The sequence below is a fragment of the Lepidochelys kempii genome, chromosome 14 (assembly GCF_965140285.1).
Source record: "Lepidochelys kempii isolate rLepKem1 chromosome 14, rLepKem1.hap1, whole genome shotgun sequence".
Classification (NCBI taxonomy): Eukaryota; Metazoa; Chordata; order Testudines; family Cheloniidae; genus Lepidochelys; species Lepidochelys kempii.
Genome location: NC_136393.1, coordinates 46240935 through 46254986, shown reverse-complemented (window position 1 = coordinate 46254986; position 14052 = coordinate 46240935). Strand labels below are relative to the sequence as shown.

The 14052-nt window shown below is 57.2% G+C and overlaps 1 protein-coding gene across 1 annotated transcript; it reads right to left on the bottom strand.

Annotated features, from left to right (window-relative positions):
- Positions 1 to 7447: 7447 nt before the first annotated feature.
- Positions 7448 to 12852, bottom strand: PPP1R11 (protein phosphatase 1 regulatory inhibitor subunit 11). Its single transcript, XM_073311219.2, has 3 exons — positions 12510 to 12852; positions 9945 to 10053; positions 7448 to 8957 (listed from the first exon to the last, which is right to left on the bottom strand). Exons 1-3 carry the CDS (start codon positions 12594 to 12596, stop codon positions 8743 to 8745), a joined length of 411 nt encoding a protein of 136 aa, XP_073167320.1. The 5' UTR covers positions 12597 to 12852; the 3' UTR covers positions 7448 to 8742.
- Positions 12853 to 14052: the final 1200 nt, after the last annotated feature.

Sequence of the window (14052 nt, the reverse complement as noted above, 5' to 3'; positions counted from 1 at the left end):
GCCACGCCGTGGGGCCCTGTCCTCGTGAATTAATCAGCAGCCCCCGGGGCATGTGGGAATCCTGTCCTCAGCCACCGCGACCCGCCTGCGCAACTGTCCCGGCTAGTCCCACCGCATCCTTCCCCGGCTCATCACAGACCTCACGCACGAGCCGTTCCAGCCCCACTCAGCCTCCTGGAATTTACGAGCTGGCCACGTCAATATCTCCTCCTGGCACCAGCCAACCTGGGCACACCAGCCTCAACCACGTGCCGTGGGCGGCTTGGGCTGGGCCCAGCAAGCCCAGCCCTTCTTCCCCGGCCAAGCTTTCCCCTCGCCCCCTTCCCCTGCGGGCTCATTTCCACTCTGCCGTCTTCCTGACCCTGTTCCAGGGCATGGAGCCTGATTGGACCCAGCCCCACACACTGTTACCGCCTGGGTCTATGGCATCCAGATAGCAAGTGTGAAAAATAAGGACGGGGGTAGGGGGTAATGGGCGCCTGTAGAAGATAAAGCCCCCATGGGCCACACGTGAACCTCCCCTTTGGGGAGGCTAGCCCCCCAGCCCCTCCTCTTCCACCCAAGGCCCCACCCCTACCCCGCCGCTTCTGGCCCCCTGGCCTATTATACCTGCCGTCCATGAAACCCCAGTCCCTAGCATGGAGGTGGGATGACACCATGGCTTGTTCTTGATGGCCTCCTGGGCAGACACCACTGCGACCTGCATAGCTTGAAGCTGGCCTCCAAGCCCTCCTGGCATCTTTGAGGGTGGCCGGCTCGCTGCTTGGCTTCATCTGCAGGTCTCAGGGGCTGAGTCCCATGGGTGGATTTGGTTTTTGTGTATAAGGCCCTGGGTGGAGGAGGGAAGCTATGGTCTCTCCACCCCTCCACTTGCTCTATGGGCAAAAAGGGGGGCTCTGGGTAGGCCCTGGGCTACCACACAACCTCCCTTAGCCTGGATGTTGCTTATATGCCTGAACACTGCCTCCAGGTGGGTGGAAATGGAGCTGTGTTGCATACTCCCCATACAGCTGGGAGTGAAGAGGGGATTCTTCTGCAGCTGAGGATCTGAGCTGTAAAATATCTAGGCAGCCTCCTTTGGGCTCAGCTCTTCCTCAGCCCTCAGCCCCGTCCCATTGGCTTTTCCCCTGGGTGCCTTTCCTAGGGGGACTAGAGCTGGTATCCTAGGATCCACCAATATGCCCCAACTGCCAGCCCCAGAAAGAGGAATTAATGGGGCATGGCCCTTGCTTGGCTCTAGCCTTTGGTTGGGGAGCCAGAATTCCTGCGTTCTATCCTCAGCTGTGGGAGGGGACTGCGGTCTTGTAGGTTATAGCAGAGGAGCTGCGAGTCAGGAGTCTTGGGGGTCTACCCCCAGCTGTGGGAGGGGAGTGGGGTCTAGTGGTTAGAGTGTGTGTGGGGGGGGGAAGGGGGGATTCTCTTCCTTCACTTCCCCTTTCTGTGCCTCAGTTTCTCCAGAGCGGTTATGAGACTTCATCACTGAGCTGGTTCAGAGTCGAGACCCATCTGGGGGTTGTGCTAGGTGCTTTCTCTGTGGGCGCCCAGGCTGTGCCCCCTCTTGGTCAATACAGAGACCTCCGGTCTCCAGGGGCTGCTGGTCTGGGGCTCTGAGCTCCTGCGGATTCACGGGGTGTGTGCAGCATCCTTGGGGGACGTGGCGTCCCAGCAGCAGAAATGGAGAATAGACAGGAGGGGACAAGCCAGCCCTAGCCCTGGTGGAGTTGTCCTGCCTCAGGTTCGTCCCCCGAGTGGATGAGGTCCTGGAGAATAAACCGTAGGAAACATTCTTGGCTAACAGGCCGAGATCCAATGGCAGAGCTGGGCGAATAATGGAGTTTGCAATTCATGAGCAAATTCAAACAGTCCACCAAAAAATGGTTTCAGGGCAAGTGGAAACCGAAAGTTTTTTAAATGTTCGGTGAAGCAAAAAGTGTGTCTGAGGGGAGGGGACGGAAATTCATTTTGAGCAAACCATTTTGTTTTCATCTTGACCTTTTTAAACCTTGGTTTGGAATTTTTTTTAAAAAAAGAAAAGGAAAGGAACAGATTAAATGAAACGTCGTTTCCAACCCAAACGCTGAAACGTAGAGTTTATGGCTTTTTGGTGTGGATTTGTTTCTTTTTTTGAATTTGGTTTTTGAAATTCTGAAGTGAACAAGTCAGCTAAATTGGCACCCCTTTTAGCCCTTTTGAAAAGTTAAAAAATCATGTGTTTCGGGTGGTGTGGAAACCAAAAGTTTTTGAAATGTTCGGTGAAGCGAAAAGTGTGGGGGGGGATCATTCTGAGGAAAACAAAACATTATGTTTCAATTATGACCCTTTTAAAACTAGTCTTGAATTTTATTAAAAATAAAAGGAAAGAAACGTAAGAAGTGAAAAGTTATTTCCTACCAAAAAATTGACACTTTTTTTTGAAATTTGTTTCTCCCCCTCTCCCCCCAAAATAAACAGTCCAGCTAAACTGACACAATTGGGGCGTGGGGGGGGGGAATTACTTGTTTTTCTTTGGACACAAACAATTCAGCGAAATTGACGTGAATTTTGACTTTAGTTTCCAAAATGAAGAATTTGGTGAAACACTTGCAAATCCACCACGCGTTAGTTTTGCCAAATCTGCATTTTCCCCCCCGCAAAAGTTTCTACCGGAAAATATCCCCCAGCTCTGTCCAACAGCTCCTGTCCCATGGCCGATGGCCCACTCTACCCTGAGTCTAATGACGTCTCTCTCTGTCTTCTCTCCACCAGGGTGTCGGGAAAATCTGCAGATAGTGAGTGCCCCTTTCTTCTCCTGCATGGTGTAAGTTGGCGGGCACAGGGCCTGGCACGGATGGCACTTTCACCGGCCACCATTCACCGGCCCCCAAGGCCCCGATCTATGATTTCCCCCCAGGTGTGAGCGTGACAGGGAGGAATGGCCACAATCCAAGCACACCCTCCATGGGGGGACCTCCGGCCCTAGAGAATAGGGCAGGGAGCTTAATAGGGGAGGTGCCAACAGCTGATGGTCCCAGGGCCAGTGATGGAGTGTGGTGAGAGTGGCACAAGCAATGCCTGTGCCACGGGGAGTGGACAGAAGCCCAGTAGGGGGCGCTTTCCTCTCCCACTCAGCGCAGACCCCAATTCCGCAGTGCGACGCTAGGGGGCGCCCTGACACCGTTCGGCCAGAAAGCCGCTCGGGGTTATTAAAGCTGCTTTCCCCTCAAAGCCGGGCCACTGATACTGGATTCCAGCCGATTTAATTCCACCGCCAGGAATTCTCCCAGCTGTTGCCGTGACATACAAGATCCTTCTGCGCTCCCTGGCCTCAATGGCCGCGCCGCGCTTAACCAGCGGCAGCCCCCCGCCCCAGAAGTAGCTGCATCTCAACTGTAAAGAAGCGATCCCGCTGTGGATTGTCACGGGGCAGCTACCTCCCACCCCAGAGATGGCTGCATCTCCGTGCTGGTGAGTGACCCCAAGGAAGCATTTCTGTGCGGCTGTTCCCACCCATCCACCCAGGGGTGGCTGCAGCTCAGCGCTGGGGGCACAATCCCTGTGCAGCATTGCTGTGGGGCTGTTCCCCAGCTGCCCCACCCCAGAGGTGGCTGCATCTCAGCACTGGGCAAGCGTCCCTAGCATAACAAGCCTATAGGTCCCTTTGGGATGATTATCGTCCATACCCTCCCTCTCTCTCTGCAGCTAACGTGACGCCGGACCCTCCCCAAACCGTCCACTCTGACCTGAGCCTCTCAGACAATATCAGGACCGTCCACCTGGGCCTTGGAGAGCAGCCCTGGCTCCCGGACCACCCCTGAGAGATTCAACTTGCTCCTGGGCCATGCCAGGCAGCTAGGGTGTCTCCTCCAGCCACATGTAGCAGAGCTAGGCCCATACAGTGGCTCCCTGCGGATAGGCCTCAGTCCCGTGCCTGCAGGGGTCCCCCCTCTGGGGGACTGGGACAAGCTGAATGTTGGTGGATCAGCCCTGGGGACAGATGCAGAAGAAATGGGACCCACTGGCCCATCTTACGGAGCACAGCTGGGAGGAACAGTCTGGGGTAACGATCGGAGCCGGCGCCCCATACAGGGGAAAGGCCCCATGTCCCATTCCCCACCAACCCCCCGATCCAGCTGGTCTCCCTGTCCTGGGCCAGATCAGATCCTGGGACAGGATTAGAGGGGAAAGGTTCCATGTCCCACTCCCTGCCCCCCTGAGCCAGCCAGCCCCGGTCCAGATCTGAGCCAGTGTCCCATATCGGGGAAAGGCCCTGTATCCTAGTCCCCAAACCAGCCAGTCCCCACTGCCGCAGCTTGGGGCTAGATGAGGTCGGCCCGTATCCCCGTCCCCTACTGAGTATTTTCATGCCGTCTGCTCTCTCGTCTCACCAGAGTTTTCCCTGCTGCTCTCTGCCACAGCTGTGTTGTATTCTTGTGTGGCTGCCCCTGGAGTTTGTTTTGCTAACTTTGTATTTAGTCCAGTGGAGGCCTCTATTGTGATGAATTATTATTAATATTATTGAGCACAAGGGGAAAAAATAAAGTCTTCCGGGAAACATGAGCCAGCCAGTCCTTTGCTCTTAGGTTTTCTTTTGAAGACCGTGGCGTGCCCCCGAAACCCCTCTATGCCAGCGGGCAAGAGAATTTCCCACGCCTGGCATGTGCCACCTGGCTCACCCAAGGCTGTCATGGGAGGTGTTAAATGAAAACGCGAGCCACGCTGGTCATGAATAGCAGCGTGACGTATTGGCACAGACACTCGCTGAGGCGTTTCGGATGGCTGCCGACAATCTGTCCTGACCGTCGGTGGCAAAGCAGAGCTCACAAGCTCAATGCCGGCAAAATCACCTCTCTGCGGTCAGCCCACACAACGAGCGCTCCCCTTACATACAAAGGCCACAGGGAGAGGTGGCACTGGAGAATGGACAGGGAAGGGGGGATTCCGCCTAGGGGCCGACATTGAACTTTGGGGGATATTAGGGGATGCCACCCCTTTACCATGCACCTAGGAAATAACGGAGCAGTGTGATTCGTCATGAAAAAACAGAATCATCCTGAAATTTGGGCAAAAGTCCTTCGGGGCAAGGGAAACGCGGTTGGTTGGTTAAGTCTGGTCGCTAGACAGCATGGTTATGATTTTGTTGAGTATGTAGCCGGGCAGATCCATTTGCTGTACTCGCTGGCTCTTGGATCCGCTAAACCGGCTGTTTTCACTATCAACACCCCTCGGTGCCGCGGTACGGAGTTGCGTGCTGGAGTCCAATCAGACAAGCTGGTGCCTCCGCTGTCCCCAGACGGAGACAGCAGGGCTGGGATTGCTGCAAGCAGTCAGCAGCTGCACGGGAACATGGCAACGAGCATGGCCCCTAACTCTCATTGGTTTCAGTGGGAGAGAGGGGCCCCAAACCCCTGAAGCTCTGGGCCTAAGTATTTACAGCTAGGGGTGAGTCACTAACAAGAGAGCCAACTGAGAGAGAGGAAATGACTAACAGTAAATGGAACCCAGGCATCCTGGCTCCCAGCCCCCCTGCTCTAACCCACTAGACCCCACTCCCCTCCCAGAGCCAGGAATAGAACCCAGGCATCCTGACTCCCAGCTCCGCCCGCTCTAACGTACTAGACCCCATTCCCCTTCCCGAGCTGCGGAGAGAACCCAGGAGTCCTGAGTCTCTCGGACCTCCCCAACCGCTTGGCAAATCAAACTCTCGGGGAATTCCTCCATAAAAGGCAACTCTTTGCTGCACGCACAGAATCCCGTCCCTGGGGGCCGGCTCATGCCAGGATGATGACAGCTTCCCTCTTCCAGGCTGTTTTTCCTGGGAGTTCCCATCAGCCTGGCTGCGGGCAGATGGGCAGCCCCACCTGGCTTGTTCCTGTTACCCCAGGCTTGTATCAGCAGGAGCTGAGGTGAGAGGGGCTGGGACGAAGCCAGGTCTGGGGCAGGGCTCCAGCTCCTTCCAGCTAGTGTTGGGATTCCCCTCCGCATCCCGGGTGCGGAACAACGATCCGGGAGCCTCTGCTGCTCCAGGAGGAAAGCGGCCGCTCATTCGCGCTCCCTCCAACGCCCAAGCCGCTGACCCAGCTCCAAGAAGCTGGTATAGGGGGCAGGCACTAGAGGGCGACAAAGCTGACGTGGAGGAGAGCTACCCCTGCCCCAGTGCATTGTGCGATCCTGCCTCTGTTATCCCCTTCTGCCCCAAGGCTGGACACAACGGCTCTCCGGGTCGGTGGGCACCTGGGAGCGCCCGACGGCTCCAGCCCTGGCCCAGACACTGCGTACCAGTGTCTTCCTCTTTGCACCTTTCCACTTCCCAAGCAAGGAGTCAGATCCTGGGAGCACAGCGTCCCCAGGTGGGGCCCGCCAGCCCTCATTCAGCTGCCCACCAGCCACACAGAGGCGACTGCCAAGGGGACGGAGTGGGGGCACCCAGGCCCGCGCTGCCCTGGTCTTTCTGGGATCGCCAGTGGGTTGGGTGCGGCCATCCCTGTGTGCTGGCTGAGATTTCAGCAGCAGACTCTGGTATGAAAGAGAACCCAGGAGTCCTGACACCCAGCCCGCTCTGCTCTAATCTACTAGACCCCATTCCCTTCCTGGAGCTGAGGATAGAACCCAGGAGTCCTGCCTCCCAGCCCCCCCACCCAGCCACTGAAGAAAGCTGACCAAACACTCCTGTTCAACGCTGCCCCAAACCCCCCACTCTGCCTGGAGGGGGCGCTGTTCTGCTTCAGGCTGTAGTTATTTAATGAAGCAAAACCACGGCCCTTAGCGCCTGTGACAGAAGTCCCACATCAGGGCCTCGGCCCACTATCAGCTTGGGCCATGGCATCTGTCTCTCCTCGCTGTTGCAGAGAGGCAGCGTGAGCCAGTTGCCTTTGAGGGCAGGGTGTCAATTCCTCTTGTGTACTGCTGCCTGGCTGTCACCCAGCTGCCATCTCCTACCCCAGAGTGGGCTGCATTTCCACATTGGCCAGCGACCCCTGCACAGTGCTGCTGCTACAGCGCGGCTGTGCTCCACTCCAGAGGTGGCTGCATTTCCACTGCAGATGTATGATCTGCTGGAGGCCTTTGAATTGAGAATAGAGGCATATTAGCAGTGACATTCCACCTTTGGGGGACACAGTGTCTAACTGTCAGAGCTGGCAGGAAGTTCAGGTAGAGGCAGCCCCAACACCAGCTGATCAGGGAAAGAAGAGATGCAGAGATGGGAGGGTTAAGTGAGGCATTTACAAGCACAAAAAGGGCTAAATGAAAACATGCTGCTCTTACTCCGAGACCCACTCCCCTCCCAGAACTGGGTAAAGAACCCAGGAGTGCTAGATCCCAACCTCTATGCTCTAACCACAAGACCTCACTCCCGGCTCTGGGAGATTACACCCAGAGTCACTGCACACATGACAGCAGCATCGAAGGAAAGGAAATACCACCACATATGACACACAGTGGAACTGCGTAACTCATTGCTGCAGGACTGTTTCACTGGGACGGATATTTATTGAAGGTAAACAACAGAGCGTGGGTATGTGGAAATCAAGCGTCAAGTTCATGCCCATTATGAGGTACACAGAAAGCTTTCGAGGTCAGGGGTTTATTTGGCGGGGGACAGGTGATAATTTTTCTTATTAATTTAGAAAATAACAGGATGTCCACATCTTGTCTTCCCGGTTTTGCTGGAGGTTACCTCGAAGGAACCAGGAGGCAGCTCAGGAGAGGTCATAAGGGAAAGGGATTCAGAAACAGGGACTCTTTCACGATGACCGTTTTTCTCTCAGCTGTTTAGGGGGTGTTTGAGATAAATGCGAAGAAAGAGTGTTCACTTGAACACAAATCAATGTAGCGCGTTTGTCTTCCGGGGAATCTGCATTGCTGTAAACACCCCAGTTCTTTAGTCACCTAGAGAGACTTCCAGGACAGACGACACCTAGATTTCTAGTATTAAAAAAATCAAGCAGGAAAAAAAAACACCTTTTCCAGGTAAAATCCGACAAGCCTCCTTTATACATCAGGAAGAAGCATGGAAGGAAACAAGGCCACAGCCAAAGATTGTTTGTCCTCTTACCAGGACACTGTAAACGTTTTATGTTCAACACCATTTGCAGCTATGAAAGGGAAAATAAGGGTGATTAAAGCTTCTATTTCAGGGCCTTGGCAGAGCTGTGTCTGTGATGGGGGGGAGAATACCAGTAGGTGAGGATTGAGGGGCACTGGCAGAGCTGTGGGGAGGGAAGAGAAACCGAGGGCTGGGCTAGCAGGGGGCTGTGGGTCGGGAGGGAGGGTCACCGGTAGGGCTGGGGGAGGGAGGGGCGGGGCTGACAGGGGGCTGCAGGTCAGGAGTGAGGGGCATCAGCAGGGCTGGAGGAGGGAAGGACAGGGCTGACAGGGGGCTGTGGGTCAGGAGTGAGGGGCACCGGCAGAGCTGGGGGGGGAGCCCAGGGCTGGGCTGGCTGGGGGTCAGGAGTGATGGGCACCGGCAGAGCTGGGGGGGGAGAGCCCAGGGCTGGGCTGGCCAGGGGCAGCGCGTCAGGAGTGATGGGCACCGGCAGAGCTGCGCCCGCCCCCCCCAGCAGAAAGCAGCAGGCCGTGGCCGCTCGTGGTCACCGACACAGACGTTTAATGGAGAAGCACAGAGACGCAGCCGGCCTGGGGCTCGGTACATTCCACACCGGGGCACTGGGCGGGACGGCCGACGACAGCAGCTCGCAGGCCAGCAGGCTCACGGACAGACGGACAGGCCCGCGTCCCCCGGTCAGTCCGGCGGGGTGGAGGGGCTCAGTGCTGCATGGCTGCAGCGTGGTCCTGGCCCGGCGCCTCGGCCTTGCGGGGGCTGCCCTTGCCCCCCCCGGAGCCGCCGCCCCCCCGGCCCCCGTGCTCCCCCTTCCTGTGGCCCCGGATGCAGTGGGCGTTGCCGCAGCCCTCGTCCTCCTCGTCCTCGCTCTCTGTGGAGCTCTCGCCGAAGGCCCGCGGCTTCTCGTAGATGCAGCAGCCTGGGCGGGGCAGGGAGGTTACATGGGGGGTGGGTGCGATGGGGGAGGGGAGGTTAGAAGGGGATGTGGGGGGGACCAGGGGGGAAGGGGAGGTTAGAAGGGGATGTGAGGGGGCACGGGGATTAGAAGGGGAGGGCCATGGGGAGAGGGGAGGTTAGAGGGGGATGTGGGGGGACACAGGGGAGGAACAAGGGGGTGGGGGAGGGGAGAGCGAGGGGCGTGATGCCGGGGCGGGGGGGGGGGGAGGTGGAGAGAGACAGAGGGAGTCAGAAGCCCCCCAGCTGTCAGCCTGCACCCAGCCCCGTGGCCCGGCCTGGGGCCTGGGGGGCGGGGTGGGGGCCAGTCCAGGCTGTCAGTGTCTCCACCATTTGCCTGGGGCTCTCAGAGCGGAGGCCGAGAGACCTGGGGGTCCTTTACTGACCTCTCCCGCGCCTGAGCCGTGCCACCGCCCCCCCCGGTTAAGTCCCAGGTGGCCATGTCCCTCTGCAAAACAGCTGAGCCCAGCAAGTCACGGGCTCCATTCCGCGGGGAGGGGACGTCATCACCCCGTTAGCAGGAGCCGCTGACGGTGTAATTCTGGCCTTTGGGAGATTCGAGAGGATCAGTCGGAATGGGGCCTTTCTCTTCCCATCGGGCCCCAGGGTGGGGACTGGCTGGCTCAGGAGGGGGAAGGGGGGTGAGGAGAGGGCACAGAGCACTTTCCCCTCTGGGGGGCGTGGGCTCCGATCCAGCCCCAGGGCTGGGGACTGGCTGGCTCAGAGAGTGGGATCCATCAGCAATGCTCAGGCGAAGAGTTTGGCGTTGAGCATGTGGAAGCAGGAAGCGGAGGGATGGAGAACCCAGGAGTCCCGACTCCCAGCCTCCCCCGCTCTAACCACTAGCCCCCACTACGCTCTCCATTCTGAATGATGTGGCGAACGGCTCTGTACCTGGATGGGGGCGGGGGGGGGGGGAAGGAGTCTCGGAAGGGGAGAGCCGACTACTCACATTTAGACGACCTACGGCCCAAGTGCTCGTTGTCCACAGTGTCGCTCGACCATTCCACCTTCTTATCTGGCTTTCGCTTCCTCAGCTTGATGGTCAGGCTGCGGTTCTCCTGCGGGCCGTGGGGTGGGGGGGTGGAGCGAGAGTGGGGGATCAGACCACGGCCGGTCACAGATGACCCATGGAGAAAGACCTCGGATGGCTCGGCTGGATTAGTACGGCCAGACCTGGGACAGCCGGGGGCGCTATGCTTCAGGGAACGGGGTGGGGAGCTCAGTAAGGGGGCGCTCTCCCCTGGCAGGCGGAGCTGGCCCCAGTACGGCACTAGGGGGCGCTGTGCTGCAGGGAGCGGGACGGGGGCACAGTAGGGGGCGCTCTTCTATGACACTCAGGCAAACCTCTCACAATGCCTCCGGCTGCTGCCCGGCTCCACAGCGTGTCCCTTCCACCACCGCCTTGGGGGCACCGTGGCTCCCACGCCCTGCTGTTTCCATGGCTACCGTGCCCTGGTCCAGCTGTGGCGGTCACCAGGGTTACCATGTTCCGTGGCTGCCAGGACAGACATGTTCCCTGTGTCCCTCGCCCTGTGCTGTCCGATGGACACCACAAGTGCCACACCCGGCTGCTGCTGCCATAGCTACAACAGACAGTCATCGCTGTGACGGCCACCACGAGCGTCACCATGGGTACCACGCCCCATTCCTACTAGGATGGTTGCCCCACTTCCTGCAGTCGCCATAACGATGGCCGTGTCACCCTGGGTACCACGCCCTCTTGTCGCTGGGATGGTTGCCGTGGCAACCGCCAACCCCCCTTTCACAGCAACCGTTGCTGTGACTCCCACACCCTGCAGTTACCGTGGCTTCCCTGGCATCATGGTCGCTGTGACAACCAATACCGTGGCGCCCACGATGGGTACAGAGCGCACAGAAGGGCCAGCGAGGGCACATGCGGGTGGGGACAGGGGGCCAGTTTGGGGGCCTCTGAATGAATTTTTTAACTAATGCTCCCCACTGCTAGTTAACACCTGGCATCTAAAAGAGAGAACCAGGGGGCTGCTTAATCAAAACCGGATTTGATTTTAATGGTGAAAATCCAAGCCACACGAAAATGCGTCGTTTCCCCTCAAATCCTCATTTTCCCTCCATGGTCCCCCCACCCTGTGATCCCACAGACTTGCAAAGTCTCCAAGCCCAAATGCCCATGATTTTATATTAAGTCTCCCCACGTTCTTGTGATTTAATATTTAACCCCCCAAAATAAAATATAAAAAACCCCACATCCCTCTGATTCGATCTTTTAAAAAACCATCAAATTAAAACACCCAATTTCCCATGATTTTAACCTCCAAAATAAACCCCCATATCCGTGTGATTTTATATGAAATCCCCAAAACTAAAAAAAAAAAAGCCACTCATCCCCATGATTTTATACTAAGCACCCCCAAATGTAAATAAAACGCACACAGCCCGTTGATTGTGTGTTAACCCCCCCAAATTTATAGAACCTCTAAATCCCCATGATTTTCTATTAGCCCCACAAATGTTTAATCTCTCAAATTGCTGTGATTTTACAATCACCCCACTCCCCAAAATTAAAACAAATGGACAGGCAACCCCCACTTTTCAAGCCTTCAGGATTTTACTTTATTATTGTTAAAAAAAAAAATTCCTGTGTTTTTTGTGTTATTCCCCCCCTTTACAAAACCTTCAGTTTTTTATAAAAAGAAAAGGAGTACTTGTGGCACCTTAGAGACTAACCAATTTATTTGAGCATGAGCTTTCGTGAGCTACAGCTCACTTCATCTGATGAAGTGAGCTGTAGCTCACGAAAGCTCATGCTCAAATAAATTGGTTAGTCTCTAAGGTGCCACAAGTACTCCTTTTCTTTTTGCGAATACAGACTAACACGGCTGTTCCTCTGAAACCTGTCAGTTTTTTATGTTAAGCTTTCCAAAAATATTTATAAAACCCCCAAATACTTGGGATTATTTATTAAATCCTCCCCAAAATTTACAACCCCCCAAATCCCTGAGATTTCATAACCCTAAAATTACCAAAAAAAAAAAATACCCCAAACAAACCCCAAATCCGGGGATTTTACATTTTTTAAAAACACAAATTTACAAAAGCCTCAAATCCCTGAGATTTTATATTTACCCTTCCCCCATGTTACAAACCCTTCCAAACTCCAGTATTTTATATTGCCCCCCATCAAATCTCTGGGGTTTTATATTAACCCGCCCCCAAATATATACAAACACCCCAATCCCTGGGATTTTACATCCCCCATCCCAATTTTTTTTTTTTATAAACCTGCCCCAAACCCCTGGGATTTTATATTAACTTCTGCAAAATTTGCAACCCCAAATCCTGGGATCTTTCATTAACCAGCCCCCCCGCCCAAAATCCTGGGATCTTTCATTAACCAGCCCCCCCGCCCAAAATCCTGGGATCTTTCATTAACTGCCCGCCCCCCAATTATTGTAGCCCCCCCCCAATTATTGTAGCCCCCCCAAATCCGGGGATTTTATATTGACCCCCGCCCCCCGATCCCGGCCCCGCTCACCGGCTCGACGGTCACGGTCTCGGTGACGGTGGTGCTGGCGGCCCCCCCACCGGCCGCCGCTGTCGCCGTCGCCGTCGCCTCCGCCATGGCGCTGCCCGGCCCCCGCCCGCCGCGGCCCCGGTTGCCGGGGGGAAGAGTCTGCGCCGCGGACCGCCCCTGCCTCTTTCCCGCCGGCGGCTGCTGCGGCTGCCCCCGGCTCTCCCAGCAGCCCGCGGCGAGCGACCGCCGGGCTCCCACCCCCAGCCGCGCGCCACTTCCGGCCAGCGGCCCGCTACTTCCCGCTTCCGGGTGCGAGTTCCCGGAACACTGTCCCCCGCCCCCGCTCCTCTGGCTCTGGGAGGGAATTCTCCGCGCCGCGCTTCCGCCGTACGGGGGCGCGGCGCGCATGCGCGGCCAGAAAAAGGGGGCGGGAGAGAATTCTAGCCTGAGTCATGTCCAAGGCAGGGAGGGGCTGGTGTGAGGTCCCCTGGGGCGGCAGCCTGAGCTGTCACGTGGTGGGTCAGTGGGGGGGGGTGTCAGTAGGACTGTGGGGGGGCACATGCGCGGGGGATGGGGAAAGAGGATGCAGTGGGGGGCTCAGTGGGACTATGGGGGACACGTGGGGGCACAGGGGAAGGGGGATGCAGTGGGGGGCTCAGTGGGACTATGGGGGACACATGGGGGCACAGGGGAATGCAGTGGGGGGCTCAGTGGGTCTGTGCGGTATAGGGGAAGGGAAACACCCTGTGGGGGTCAGTGGCACTATAGGGGCACATGTGGGTGGCATAGGGGAAGTGGGGGGCTCAGTGGAACCACTGGGAGCACATGGGGGGGAAGAGGGATACTGGGGGGGGGTCAGTGAGACTCGGGGCCCAATGGAGGGACCAGGGCTGAGTGGGGGGGACATATGCGGAAAGGGGGGGGCTCAGTGGGGGGGAAAAGACTGAGATAGGCACAGGAGGAAGGGGGATGCAGTTGGGGGGCAAGTACTGACTGGGGAGGCCGTGGCGGATCAAAAAGGGAAGAGGGACTCAATGGGGCCAGGCCTCTGTGAGGGGGCACTTGGGGAAAGGGGGGCTTAGTGAGGGGGCACCAAGCTTGAGGGGGGGGGGCAAGAGGATACAGCTGGGGGGGAGGAACCGAGTGGGGCAGCCATGGGGGAAGCTAGGGGGGAAAGAGGGACAGTGGAGAGAGCGAAAAGGATGGGGCTCTATAGGAGTTGTGAGAGGACAGTGACTGAGGGGCATGGGGGAAGTGTAAATACAGCTGGGGGCAGGGCTTGAGAGGCCATGGGGGGGCTCAGTGGGGCAGCCATAGGGAAAGGAGGAATTCATGAGGGGGCAGTATGGGAGATACAGTAGGGGGAACACAGACGGATCATAGAGAGAGCGGGACTGTGAGGGGAGGACTGAGTGGTGGGCATAAGGGGAGGGGCATACAGTTGGGGGTCTTGCGGGAGCAAAAGGGGGAAGTGGGCAGGCTCAGAGGGGGAGATACAGGGGGCAGGGCTAAGTAGGACTATGTGGGGAAGGGAGGCTCTGGGGCGGTCACGGGGAGGGAAAAG